The following is a 12,500-nucleotide window of genomic DNA, read 5'->3' on the forward strand; positions in this document are numbered from 1 at the left end:
AACAAAGTGTGGATAAAGACAAAGGTGGATCAAGATGCTGTTTCCTTCATCGAAAAAATTAAAAAAAGGTCTTGAGGGAAGGAGGTAGAACATCAGCTGAATGGATTCATCTGCCAGGAATCATAAGTTTGAACCGGGATCCTATGATCCTGGCATGAGCCACGCGTGCCCGGCTAACATGCATTCCACCTCAACTCTCAGAATGTGCAAGTGAAATGTCGCCCATCTCCTGCTCTTGGCGCTGGGGAAGAAGATCAGGTTGTGCCCTGTCCAAACCGTGGCAGGGCCCGTGCGGGACAGGCGCTTCACCTGGGACTGGCCCTGGGGTGAGTGCTTTACGGGGACCTCACTGAGCTTCGGCCCCTGCGTGTGAAGCCAGGTCCACAGGTTACGGGTCTGCTCTGGGCTGAGGCTCGGTTGCCCACAGCAGAACTCGGCGTTGAGGCCGCCCTGTGAGTGGCCAGTGCCCCGCCCCGACGGCCGGCCCCGCCCACTCACCCACAGACAAAATCTCCTGGCACTTCTGGCACTGGTCCTTCATCTTGAGGCATCCCGTGGAGTTCCGGCGGATCTCCTTGCACACCGCCCGGTCATCGCTGCCCTCTGCGGGAGAGAGGGGCGGGGGAAGCGTCAGTGATTGGCAAGTGGGCCCACCCATGTCTGGGCCCCGCTCGTGGGCCCGTGGCTGTCTCCACGCCCTCCATGCTGCTGCGTGGTCCTCTCCGATGTTCTCTGAGTCAGGGAGCGTCAGACCTTGGTCGTTCACCCACCGGCCTGGGCTTTGCCCTGGGCATCGTGTGATGCCTCCCTGCCTCCCTCTCCTGCCCCAGGCCCTCACTGCGCATGCTTTGCTTTGGCATCACGGCCTCCTCCACGCTGTGTGCTAACCCCGGCCCATTGCTCTCCGCAGGGCTGCTCAGTCTCTGGAACCCAGGCAGGCATCCCCCTTACAACTCCTGTACCCCTGACACTAACCAAGCTCCACGTAACACTACAGGGCTCCCCCTGACAGAGCTGACAGTGCATGGGCTGGGAAGGTGGCTCAGTGATAGAGCGCTTGCCTTGCATGCATGAGGCCCTGGGTTCGATTCCTCAGCACCACATAAGCAAAAAGAAAAAAGCCGGAAGTGGCGCTGTGACTCAAGTGGTAGAGCGCTAGCCTTGAGCTGAAGAGCTGAGGGACAGCGCCCAGGCCCAGAGTTCAGGCCCCACGACCAGACCCCCCCCCCAAAAAAAAAGAGCTGACAGTGCAATCTCCCCATCCGGTGGTATTTCCAGGACATCTCAAGCCAAGCCTGGGGCCAGGAGAACCATGTGGTACAGGACCCTTGTTGGGCAAGCATTGAGAAAGAAAAGCACTCAAGTACTGCCTACTCACATCCCTGTTGCCCTTTATTCATGTCTGTCTGTCTGTCTATGCACTAAGCACCCATCCCCAGCCAGACCCTAAGGTCCCAGCCACGAATACCTTCCTGAAGTGCAACACAGGCTGTGCTATAACTCATTGCTATGGCAACCACACCGTAGTCCCCAGAGAACCCAAGGGAAAGAAGCTCACGATTGCTTGGATGACCATCAACACGACAACCCACACCGCTCCCCCGCTGCAGTACCGGTTCTCACTTCCCCGCTCTGCCTTGGTCCCCTTCTTCTTTCAATGGGGCGGGCACCACCCTTGTGGGTTGCTAGGCAACACAGCGATGACAACTACTGAGCCCAGCATCTGACAGGCTCCCACCCCTCGTTGGGAAGAAAGAGAGCCCTCCCTGACCTCCTGTGCCGTCCATGCTGGGGGACTGGAAGGCCGGGCTGTGGAACGGGACGTCCATGGCTTGCTGGGCCTGGTGGATCATGTCGAAGAAGGGCTGGAACAGATCCGGGAAGTCCATGTGTCCGTACGGGGACAGAGGCCTGAGGCTGCGGACCAGGCGCGACTTGGGGAAGAAGTAGTAAGGCCTCCGGTGGAAGAGGCCAAAGGGCGAGAAGTAGCGGGTGTCCTGGGGCTCGTGGGTGAAGAAGCGGTCCTGGAACAGGGTATCCATGATCCGGGACGTCCGCGTGAAGCTGTCCTGCATGGCGTCCAGGATGTGGCTCTGCTGCCGGTCGTTCTCCAGCAGGGAGTCGATGCGGTCCCCGTTCATCCAGAAGTAGAAGGGCGAGCTCTGGTTCAGGAACTCCTCCAGCTAGGGCGTGGGCGAGAGACGCGGTGAGGGCGGTGAGGGCGGACCCAGGGGTCCGGCCCAGGTTATTTTTCAGATAGGGTCTCACGCTTTTGCCCTTGAACAGCCATTCTCCTACCTGTGCTCCCTGCCTAGCGGAGATTACAGGCAGGAACCACTGCCCTCAGACTCACCGTCAGAATCCCCACGAACACACCAACAGTTCTAAATTCCTCTCACCTAAGCAGGCGGGAGGTCCTCCCCTGCCTGGAAGCCGTGGCTCCCCCTCACCTGCCTGCCCACCAGGCCGGAGCCGCTTCTGCAGACGCGGGCGTAGAACTTCATGCAGGTCTGCTTCAGGCAGGGCTTGCACTCCTCCCACAGCGCCGTCATGGTCTCGTTGCACACGTCTGGCAATTCCTTCAGCTTCTTCTCAGAGTCCCTCGTGTCTTCCAGGGCATCCTACGGGAAGCCAAGAGACCAGGTGAGCCACACAGACCACAGGCTCTCCTCTTCCCAACCCCGCCCCGCCCGTCCACATCAGTGGCCGCAGGCCCTCCGTGGTCGGCCCTGTGAGCCCAGCCTTCCTTCATCCATCTTCCTGGACCGCTCCCCACACCTGGCTGTCAGCGTCCTCTTGTTCCCCCGCCCCAGCTGTTTCCTGCGTCTTCCCCCACCTGCAGGACTGCCCCAGACCCCTCCTCTCTCTGGACGCTGCCGATCGTCTACCCAAGGATTTCCCGCTCCCATGTCCTGCATTCCCTGCGCTCAGCACCTAGTGTTGAAGGCGCCTCCCAGCCGACCAGCAGCTCCCAGATCTCCTGACTCTGTTCTAACTGCAGTCCCTGGTGTGCAAAGGAGTCAGCATCACGTCAACCACGGAGACTCACACTCACGCTCATGTCAGACGGGTCGGTAACTGTCACAGGTTATCCCAAAGGCCTCCCAAATAAAGGCCCGAAGATGTTCATCACAGTATTCACTTATGGTAAGTATATATTTACGTGTGTGTGTGTGTGTGTGTGTGTGTGTGTGTGTGTGAGAGAGAGAGAGAGAGAGAGAGAGAGAGAGAGAGAGAGAGAGAGAGAGAATGAGCAAGAGAGAGAGAGAACGTATATGTCAGAACCAACCTAAATGCTCAAAAGTCAAGGACACGTTCAACCAATTGTGGTACAGTAGTTCCTCCCTTATCAGCTCTCCTTGGTCAGCCACAACCCCAAAATATGACAATTCAATGTACACATGTGAAAATGGAACTAGGAAAACCAGGGGGCAGGTGGGGCTGGGAGAGGAGCAGGAGAAGGATGGAAGGGGTGACACGGATGGAGGTGTATTGTACCACACAGGGACAGGCTGAATTGAAACCCCTCTGTACAACTACTTAAAGATTATAAACTTATAATACAAAAGTATCACTACAGTGCAACTAGAGAGCCAAAGACTGCAGTCACACAATTTTTATTACAGTGTAGTTGTTCTGTTTTGTTGTTGTTCTGTTTCTCTTGCGTGAATAAGCTACAAATTAAACTTTACCACGGAGACATTATATATATATATATATATATATATATATATATATATATGAATAAACATAACATGCACAGGGCTTGGTACCCTGCATGGCTTCAGGCTACCATTGGGGGTCTCAGGGCATATTGTTTGTGGTTAAGGGGGCTACACCATGTGCAGAGAGTAGGTAAGTATCCATTAACACATGGTTACAAGGGACACTTACAGTGTAAGTTTTAAATTTTGAACAGAGACTTTGTGAAAGAAGTGTAAGAACAGTAAGGGTAGATCAGATGTTAACACTGCTAACCCCTCCTACATCACCACCACCACCACAGCCTCGCCCCGCGCCCGCACTCCAGGGCTGATCTTGGAGCTTGTACAAGGTCAGGATTTAGAAAAATCAATTGAAATGATCCAGGCATCAGGCCCAGGACCAGCCTTGTACCAGAACCAGATCCAAGATCCTCCCCCCTCCTCCCCCACTCGCAGGCTTTCAAAAGCAAATGCTTTTCTCTCTACCCCTTCCCTACGGCCCCCAGCATCAGCTGACACTGCCTTGGGAAAACCACAGATCACCATGGCAACCTTGCAAGATGCCCACCAGGACCCCTTTCTTTCCCCTCCAGCAGGGAGGGCCAGGGCAGGGCTCCGCTCACCTCCTTCTTTTTCTTTGCCTTCTCCAAGGTGGTCAGCAACGACTTGCGCTCTTCGTTCGTTTTCTCTATTAGACTCTTGATCTCTTTCACGCCCTGGACGGCGTTTTGAATCTCCTTAGTGATGTACTGGCTCCCTTGGGAGGACATTTCTGTAACAGCAGGCCAGAGACAGAGCAAGGGGAGAGGAAGAGAGGATGCTGGGAGATAACCCTGGAGCCAGCTGGACTGTCAGAAAGGCCTGCTCAGGCCAGGGGAAGTCAAGGCCAGGCCCTTCTAACCCCACCCCACTCAACAGCCCAATGTCCCATCATGCCCCAGGGGACCGTGCCCTATGCCCGCCACTGCCACGTGGCCCTGAAGAACCAGGGGACAGTTTCCAAGGAGGGGGGGAGGGAGAGACACCTAAACCCAGGTGTGTTAGCTTTTAAGACTCGAAACAGAAGAACTTCTTGGTATTTGGGATACAAATCTTTGTGGAAACATCTGGACTTGGTCCCTGAGCACAGCACTCAGTGACTGGGGCGGGACAATGACTACACGGCTCTGTTCACCACGGCCCAGCACCAGGGCACCACGGCACAGCACCGGGGAACCACGGCACAGCACCGGGGCACCAGGAGGCCCTGCCACTCAGGTCCCTCGCACTGTGCATACCCCATGCCCGGCCCTTGGTGTGCATGTGATCTACAACTTCCAGCACCACTGTTGAGTCCAAGGGGAGAGAGGGAGGAGGGCAGGGCAAAAGGCATGGAACCCCAGAGGGGTCTCAGGGCACAGCCAGGCTGTACCACATATGTTCTGCGCCTGAAGATTGCTGAGAGACCTGGAGTGTTCACCACAAAAGTCCAGGTAACTACTAAGTAGCTTGATAGTGACTGTCACCGTGCGTGTGTGTGTGTGTGTGTGTGTGTGTGTGTGTGTGTGTGTGTGTGTGTACCACAGCATCAGGTTGCTTAGCACAGGACAACATTTGTATTTGATAATTATACCTCAATGAAGCCAAACACTAGGATGAGCTGGAGACAGCCTCGGGGGCCTGCAGCTGGGGCACAGAGGGGTGTACTCACACCCAGGCCTAGTGAACATCTTGTACTCTCTCTATCTCTAATTTTGCTTTAGCTTGTTTTTCAGATAGATTCTTAGGCTTTTGCCCAGATCAGCCTAGGCCTACGATCCTCCTATTTCTGCCTCCTCAGTAGCTGTGATTACAGGCGTATACTGCCACACCCCAGCAAGTCTGGGGTACTTGTTTTGTTTGTGGCTGTACGGGGGTTTTAAACTTAGGACACCTTGTGCTTGCTCGGCAGGCACTCCACCATTTGAGCCACAACTCCATTCATTATTGCATTACATATGCTTTAAATACTCTTGCATTTTTGCTTGTGCCAGCCTGCGTTCACTGCCATGAACAGCGGGCCCCACAGTGGTACTTGCCCTGGAGCTCATTGTCGGAGACCAGCTGCTGTCCCTGGACCTGTCCGCTCTCCCAGGTCAGCAGCAGCCCCACGCACAGCAGGAGAATCTTCATGGTGTGGCCACCTCCAATTCTGGAATCCTAGCAGGTCTCTGTTTGGAGAGAACAGAAGATCGACTGTCACGGTAACCACTGGGCAGTCTGCTGCTTGGCTGCCACAATTTCCAGAGGCGGGGGACAAGTGGCCCTCAACTGCCCCTCAGCTGGCACCACTGCAGTTACCCCGAGGAACTTGGAAGAAAAGATCAGATCTGCTGCTGTCACCTTGAAGGAAGTGAAGGCAGGCCGTGCTGGGAGGGGGCACAGAACAGCCACACAGAGAAACTCAGGAGCTGGGCACCAGGCCAGCACAGAAGCTTCCTGAATCCTGGCCTCCTTGTTCCAAAAGGGCACGAAGCCTATCAAATCTTAAGAATGCCTCCCTTTTCATTCTCTTGACCTTCCCTCCCTTTTCTTGTGAAGTAGGACTGCACCCTCACCCACAGCAGACATTACCAATCAATCATAGGTCCATGCTTCCCCCCGCCCCTTGGAGCCCCAGCACCATCTGAATGTGCTTTTCAAGAGTCTGAGGCAGTAACATCCCTCCCTTTTGGTTGGTACAGGACATTAGATCCATCTGGCATCCCTCATGGGAGGCTTGGGCCGGGCTGCATTGCAGATTCGAAGATATCAATTAAAAGTAAGGCAAGAAAGGGAAGGGCTAACAGTGAGCCCAACGAGCAGCCTCCCTAGGAAAGCTGGAGGGTGGGGGGAATGTGCCCCTCGGCTCTGCCTGGTCCCTTTCACACGGCCTGTTCCCTCTAAGCCTGCACCACTTTGGGTTGCCAAGGGGCTCCTGCTACCACGAAGCTGGCCGTTCTGAGCCAGAGGACATGCGTCGTAGCCCTGGTCTTACACAATAGACCCTGTTCCAGAAGCTGGAGCTGTTGCATAAATCGGAACCTCCTCCTCCTCCTCCTGGCCCCCCAACCCTGCCCAGAACTGCTGAATTGGTTCCCATAGCCACAGGAAGAAGGAAGGGAACCCTTCCTGAAATGGTTCACGTCTAGAGACTACTCAGTCCAGAAAGCCCACCTGGATGCTGGTAGATCATTAATAAGGGGGACATACGCTGCACAGAGCAAAGGGATGACATGGGAGAAGAGACAGGGGCTGGTTCCCCAACCATGGGTGCGTGGCTAAGCCCACTGGGTCTCAGGCCCACCGAGAAGGCCCTGATCTCAACGCCTCTGCCCAGCTGCTCACTCAGTCCTGACATGCCTCCGGCAGAGACGGAGCCTCTGAAGTGGAGAGATAAAGCCAGTCAGAAATACCTCACCGGAAGAGGCCCCCAGAATGACTGCTTCTGGGAAATCCATCTCAAATCCTCACCAACTGTTCCAACCAGAAGACAGTGTTAGGCACTGCTGAAGAGGGGCAGGGCTGGGACAGGGGCAGGGGGTGTCCCAGCCTGGAGAGCCATCAGAAGGTCATTCTCCAGCCACCCTTCCACCTTCACTGGGAGACCAAAGCCCAAAGACAGGGCCAGGGCAGGCTGGTGCCACTCCAGGGTGAGAACCTGGCCTTCCAAGTCTCCTTCTCGGCCTAGTCCTCGTTCCTTGACAGGGAGTCCTTAAATCTCCCAGCCTCCATTGTTGTTGTTGTTTGCCAGTTCTGGGCTTGAACTCAGGACCTGGGTGCTGTCCCTGAGCTGCTTTTGCTCAAGGTTAGCACTCTACCACTTGAGCCACAGAGCCTCTTCTGGCTTTTTCTGTGTATGTGGTGCTGAGGAATCGAACCCAGGACTTCATGCATGCAAGGCAAGCACTCTACCACTAAGCCACATTCCCAGCCTCCAGCCTCTGTTTTTATACTTTTTGTTGCTTGTTCTAGCCTGAAGACTTCCACTTATTGCCATAAAGTAAGTTTAGCACACAGAGGCATACAGTATCATTACCTATAGCGTCTAACAAGAAGTAAATCTCAGTTCCTCCTGCCCCTCACAGCCTATGGTTCAGGTAAACACTTATCAGGGGAAGGAGAGGAGAGCCAAGTCCTAAGACGCCCCATAGCATCTTGGTTTTCTAAGTCCAATGACTGCAGAGTGTCATGAAGAGACTGGACACTAGTCAGTAAGCCAGATGGGCAGAGGCTACATTGCTAAGACAGCCCATGGGCAAAGCAGGAAGACAGTGAGGAAAGAGGTGACAGTGGTGCAGACCTGAAGCAGGAGGCCACACTTCAACTTGCTAGGTTTTATGAATTATCCAATCCAACTGTTTCCTAGCTGGGGGCAGAGGGGAATCTATGCTGATTACAGGTGACACACCTGGAGGCAGACACACACACACACACACACACACACACACACACACACACACACACACACACACACACTCAGGACTGGGGCTACAACTCAGGGCCTGGGCATTGTCCCTTAGCTATGTCACTCAAGGCTAATGCTCTATTACTTGAGCCACTGCTCCATTCCCAACTTTTTTTGTTGGAGATAAGAGTCTCACAAACTTTCTTGCCTGGGCCAGCTTAGATTCATGATCCTCAGATCTCAGCCTCCTGTATAGCTAGGATTACAGATGTTAGCTATCGATCCCCAGCACCCTCGGTTTCCTGATCTGTAAAGTGGGCCAGGACAGACCTCAGAAAGTGAGTGTGTTCTATAAACGCAAATATCTTACATAATCATAGTAAACACTGACTCATTCAAAATCTGACCAAAGACCTGTCCTGGACATTGTCAGCATCTTCTAACCATGTTCCTGGAGGGAGGCTGAGGGCCTGAGCCATTCGCTGAGGTCCCCGTGTGCCCCGACGCTGCCTCACGCTGGTTCCGGGCATGAGCCTATGGTGCAGGTTCAAGGACAGCCAGAGAACAAAGCCTCCCTCTGCAGAGGTCACCTGGCCAGTCTCTCTTGGGGCTAGATCCGCACCGGCCAACTGCCTGAGTGTGTCAGCAGCACCAACGCCACGGACCCCGGGCCAGGGCTGCTCCCAGGCCCGGGCCTTGTGCGGTATTTCCCTCCACTTACCCCGTCCTTTGCATCCCGTGTAAAGGGCGTAAAAGATCATGGAAAGGCCTGCTTCTGTGGCTGTCTTCCCTTCCTTATATCACACTGCAGCTGTACAAGTCTCGCAAGGATGGGGACTCAAGTAGCTCATTTTGGTATTTGGTATACTTAATATGTATATCCTATTATATATTCCTTAATATATATCAAATAATACTATAATATGTATTATATTGTATTTTATATACATATATGTAGTGGGGGGGGTCAGTAGCAACTTTTTATTTTTTGCCAGGTCCAGAAGTTTCTGGAAGGTCAAGAAGCTTCAGTTCTCGGCCCAGCTCCGACCCTGGCTTACGGCTGGAATCCCTGCGCCCCTGCAGGCCTGGGCTGGCGATGCCTAGGGGCCCAGGGCCTTGACTTCTGCAGCCGGCACCGCACGGGCCAAATCTGAGCCAGGTGCGTGGTCACGGCTCACGCTCGGATCCACGCCAGGATCACTAGGAGATGCGGAGGGCGGAGGAGCCCCGCAGCGCAGCGGAGCCCCGCACCTCCCCGAGGGCCGGCCGCGGGGGTCCCCCTGCAGCCGGGTCCCCACGGCCTCCGCCCCGCAGCCTGGTCCCGCAGCCGAGGTCCCCACGGTCTTCGCACCGCCTCCGCCCCGCAGCCCGGGTCCCCGCAGCCCGGTCCCGCAGCCCAGGTCCCCGCGGCCTCCGCCCCGCGCGCGTCAAGCTTCCACGTACACCCATCAAACTGCGATCTGAGCTGAGGAACACAGGGCCCCCATCCCGGCCCTGGCTGCGCCTTCGGGGCGCTGTCTGTGGCGCAGGTCCTCTCCGCGCCCCGCCGCGCCCACCCCGGACCCCCGCCGCACCTCCTCCGCCGTGCCCCGCCGCGCCCCGGGCCCCCGCCGCGGCGAAGGGAACGCGGGACATCACGGTCCCCGTCCCCCGCCGCGCCCCGCGCCCACCCCGGGCCCCCGCCGCACCTCCTCCGCCGCGCCCCGGGCCCCGCCGTGGCGAAGGGAACGTCCCCCACCCCCGCCGCACCCCAAGCCCCCGCCGCGCCCCGCCGCACTCCGGGCCCCCGCCCGGCGAAGGGAACGCGGGGCGCGGGGCGCCGCTCACCGCTCGGCTAGGTGCGCTCTTCCCGGCGAGGCAGCCGCGTCCCGGGGAGGCGCCGCCTTTATAGCCCGGCCCGCGCACACCCCCTTGGGGGCCGGCTGCAGACCTGCGTGACTCACGCCCTCAGAACGCCCCGACCGCGGCCCGAGCTTTCTGGAAGCTGGGGGGTGGGGGGGCAGGAGGTGCAGCACCCCGCGGGGGCACCGGGGGGCGCATGGGCACCGCGCACGGCGCTGCGCGCTCCGCTCCCGCCCAGGCCCGGCCTCCGACAGCCGCCCGCCGGGCCCGGGGCGAATCTTCCATCTTCAGCCCTCGCCACTCCCGCGCCATTCAGCCAGCAGTGCTCGGGGAGGTGGAGGGCCCGTGCCAGGCGGAGAGCAGGCTAAAGCGCTCCGGGCGGCGCGGGGAGCCTGTGGGCCCCGGCACAGAGGACGTGGACAGGATCGGGAAGGGGCCTGGTTCCCCGAGCCAGGGGCTCCCACAGATACAGCCCTGCCCCCCCCCCGGCCACGTGGGACCCAGGCCCCCGCACTAGTTGTCACGCAGTCCTGTCTCAGACTTGAAATTTGCAGTGCATTTTGAGCCAAGGCCCTGGCTTGTGGGTCCGGTCAGCCCAGGCCGTGCGGGTGAAGGAGCCACCTGTGCGTCCTGCAGCTGCTTCTTGGAGCAGAAGCTGAGCTACCCATTCTGGACCCCAGGAAGCTGAGTGTTAAGAAAGAGGGCCAGGCCTAGCCTTGCCCAGGGAAGATGGGTGGGTGGACCAAGAACAGGCGGCCTGCTTTGGGTTTGGTTTTTTTTTTTTTTTTGGTGGCAGGTTTTGAAAGCCGGGTAAAATATCTGAAGAAGAGTGTCTTGTAATGGATCTGGGGCTGCTTCCCCCTTCAAGGTCCAATTTCTAGCTGCCCACGGCCCTGGATTCACTCGAATCTCTATTCTTTCCCTAGGGAAACTTCTCAATCTGTGGGGAAGTAGAGACGTCCCCAGGCTGGGTGCTTGGGTCCCAAGGCCCCAGGGATCTTGGAGCCAATCACTTTACCCCTTCAGGCCTCAGTTTCTTCCATCTGGAGACAAAGAAGAATCTGGATTTGTGTTTCCAAGGAGAAGAACAGCACAGAAGAACATGTAACAAAGACTTAAAGCAAAATTTCTCCCTACCAAGAGGCTTTTCTTGATTTGCCTTTCCAAACAAAAGGCTGGATTCTCCGCAGAGCTACATTTTTCTGGGTGGAAACTGGTTCTTCCTCTGCGTATCAGTGGTGCCTCCGGTGGAGGAGGCAGCGATCTGAGATAGCATTTATAAATCTCGGATGTCTCAGGGCAGACCAGGAGGGCTGCCTTAATCAGCTGATGCAGGGGAAGGGAGGAGAGGACAAAAGGGTTCGGGATTCCTAGTCACGCTGTGAATGAACGTTTATGCCTCAGCTCCTAGACAGACAAGGCCCCTAAAAGGGCAAACTTGGGAAGCACCCTAAGGTACCACTGGATTTTTAATGTCTCAAGGAGTTTTCAGAAGTCAGCTCTGTGTGGAACCACACAGAGAAATGCAACCTGTCTCTCCCCTGGTGGCCTGAGTTTTCAGAAGTCAGCTCTGTGTGGAACCACACAGAGAAATGCAACCTGTCTCTCCCCTGGTGGCCTTCTGATATTTGAAGGCATCTTGGTCTGCTTCACCCAGCGACCCCGCTGATGACCTCACCTTGTCATCGTGTACAAATCAGCTTTTTTATTTTTTAGAGTACTGGAGATTGAAAACTCAGGGCCTCACACTCACTAGGCAAGTGTTCTACCACTCAAGTCACCACAAATTCAGCTCTTTTGCATGGAGTTTCTCCTTTGGGTTGGTTCCATTTCCAAGCAGGCTGGCCTTCTCCCATGATCCTCTTACCTCCACCCACCCCCCAAGATGCTAGAACCATAGGTGCGTCCTGCAGCATCAGACCTGGCCTCCAAATCGGCTTTCATGTGGACATCGAGTCAGTTACTGATTCATATGCGATTCACTAACATTCTGGGGGTGTAGATGGAAAATGACTTAACTTGAATGCACTCTCCTTTCCCCCTGACAGCCATATTGTAGAACTGCCCTTGCTGAGGACCCCACTGAATTGTCCCCCCTCCCCTTCTCCCCAAACAAACCTCTCCTGAAGTTTTGGAGAAGAGAGACCTGAGACCGAGGCCAGGTCTGGAGCTGACACCCCCGGAGCACACAGATGTAAGACCTTGAAAGCCTCAGTCAAGATAACACTGCTTACCCACCCCACTTCCGCCCACCCCACCTGACTTCACTTTCTGCCTAATAGTTAAAGGCGGCCTCGTTGGGGGTGGGGCAGTGGAAGCATGCTGGCAACACTTCCAGTTCAGCCAGGCTGAAGGAGATATGGTCACCCTTCCTGTCTCTCCTCCTAAATAAAGTCTGTTGATCTGTTGAGTTCACCCTTCCTGCTTTTTTCTTTTCTTACAGGTGCTACTTACTGATGCTCATCCTCTGGTTGTGCACACTTAATGTATAGTTCCAGCTGGGTTTGAGAGGTTTGCTCCGTTTCTTAGGATTCACTGGGAAGGGTATG

At 56.0% G+C, this 12,500-nt stretch overlaps 2 protein-coding genes across 2 annotated transcripts in view; one reads left to right on the top strand and one right to left on the bottom strand.

Annotated features, from left to right (window-relative positions):
• Window positions 1-10,041, bottom strand: part of Clu (clusterin) — an 11,593-nt gene extending 1,552 nt beyond the window's left edge. Inside the window, exons 1-6 of the mRNA XM_070016732.1 lie at window positions 9,937-10,041; window positions 5,762-5,893; window positions 4,328-4,476; window positions 2,451-2,621; window positions 1,772-2,183; window positions 499-603 (exon numbers count right to left, since the gene is read on the bottom strand). Coding sequence (XP_069872833.1) covers window positions 499-603; window positions 1,772-2,183; window positions 2,451-2,621; window positions 4,328-4,476; window positions 5,762-5,855 — 931 coding nt within the window. The 5' untranslated portion in view covers window positions 5,856-5,893; window positions 9,937-10,041. The remainder of the gene's footprint in view (window positions 1-498; window positions 604-1,771; window positions 2,184-2,450; window positions 2,622-4,327; window positions 4,477-5,761; window positions 5,894-9,936) is intronic.
• On the top strand, window positions 9,317-10,468 carry LOC138822980 (atherin). Its single transcript, XM_070015926.1, has 2 exons — window positions 9,317-9,947; window positions 10,038-10,468. The coding sequence occupies exons 1-2, from the start codon at window positions 9,317-9,319 to the stop codon at window positions 10,466-10,468; spliced, it is 1,062 nt and encodes a 353-aa protein (XP_069872027.1).
• Window positions 10,469-12,500: the final 2,032 nt, after the last annotated feature.

Source organism: Dipodomys merriami, unplaced genomic scaffold (assembly GCF_024711535.1).
Source record: "Dipodomys merriami isolate MVZ:Mamm:240054 unplaced genomic scaffold, mDipMer1.0.p SCAF_12, whole genome shotgun sequence".
NCBI lineage: Eukaryota > Metazoa > Chordata > Mammalia > Rodentia > Heteromyidae > Dipodomys > Dipodomys merriami.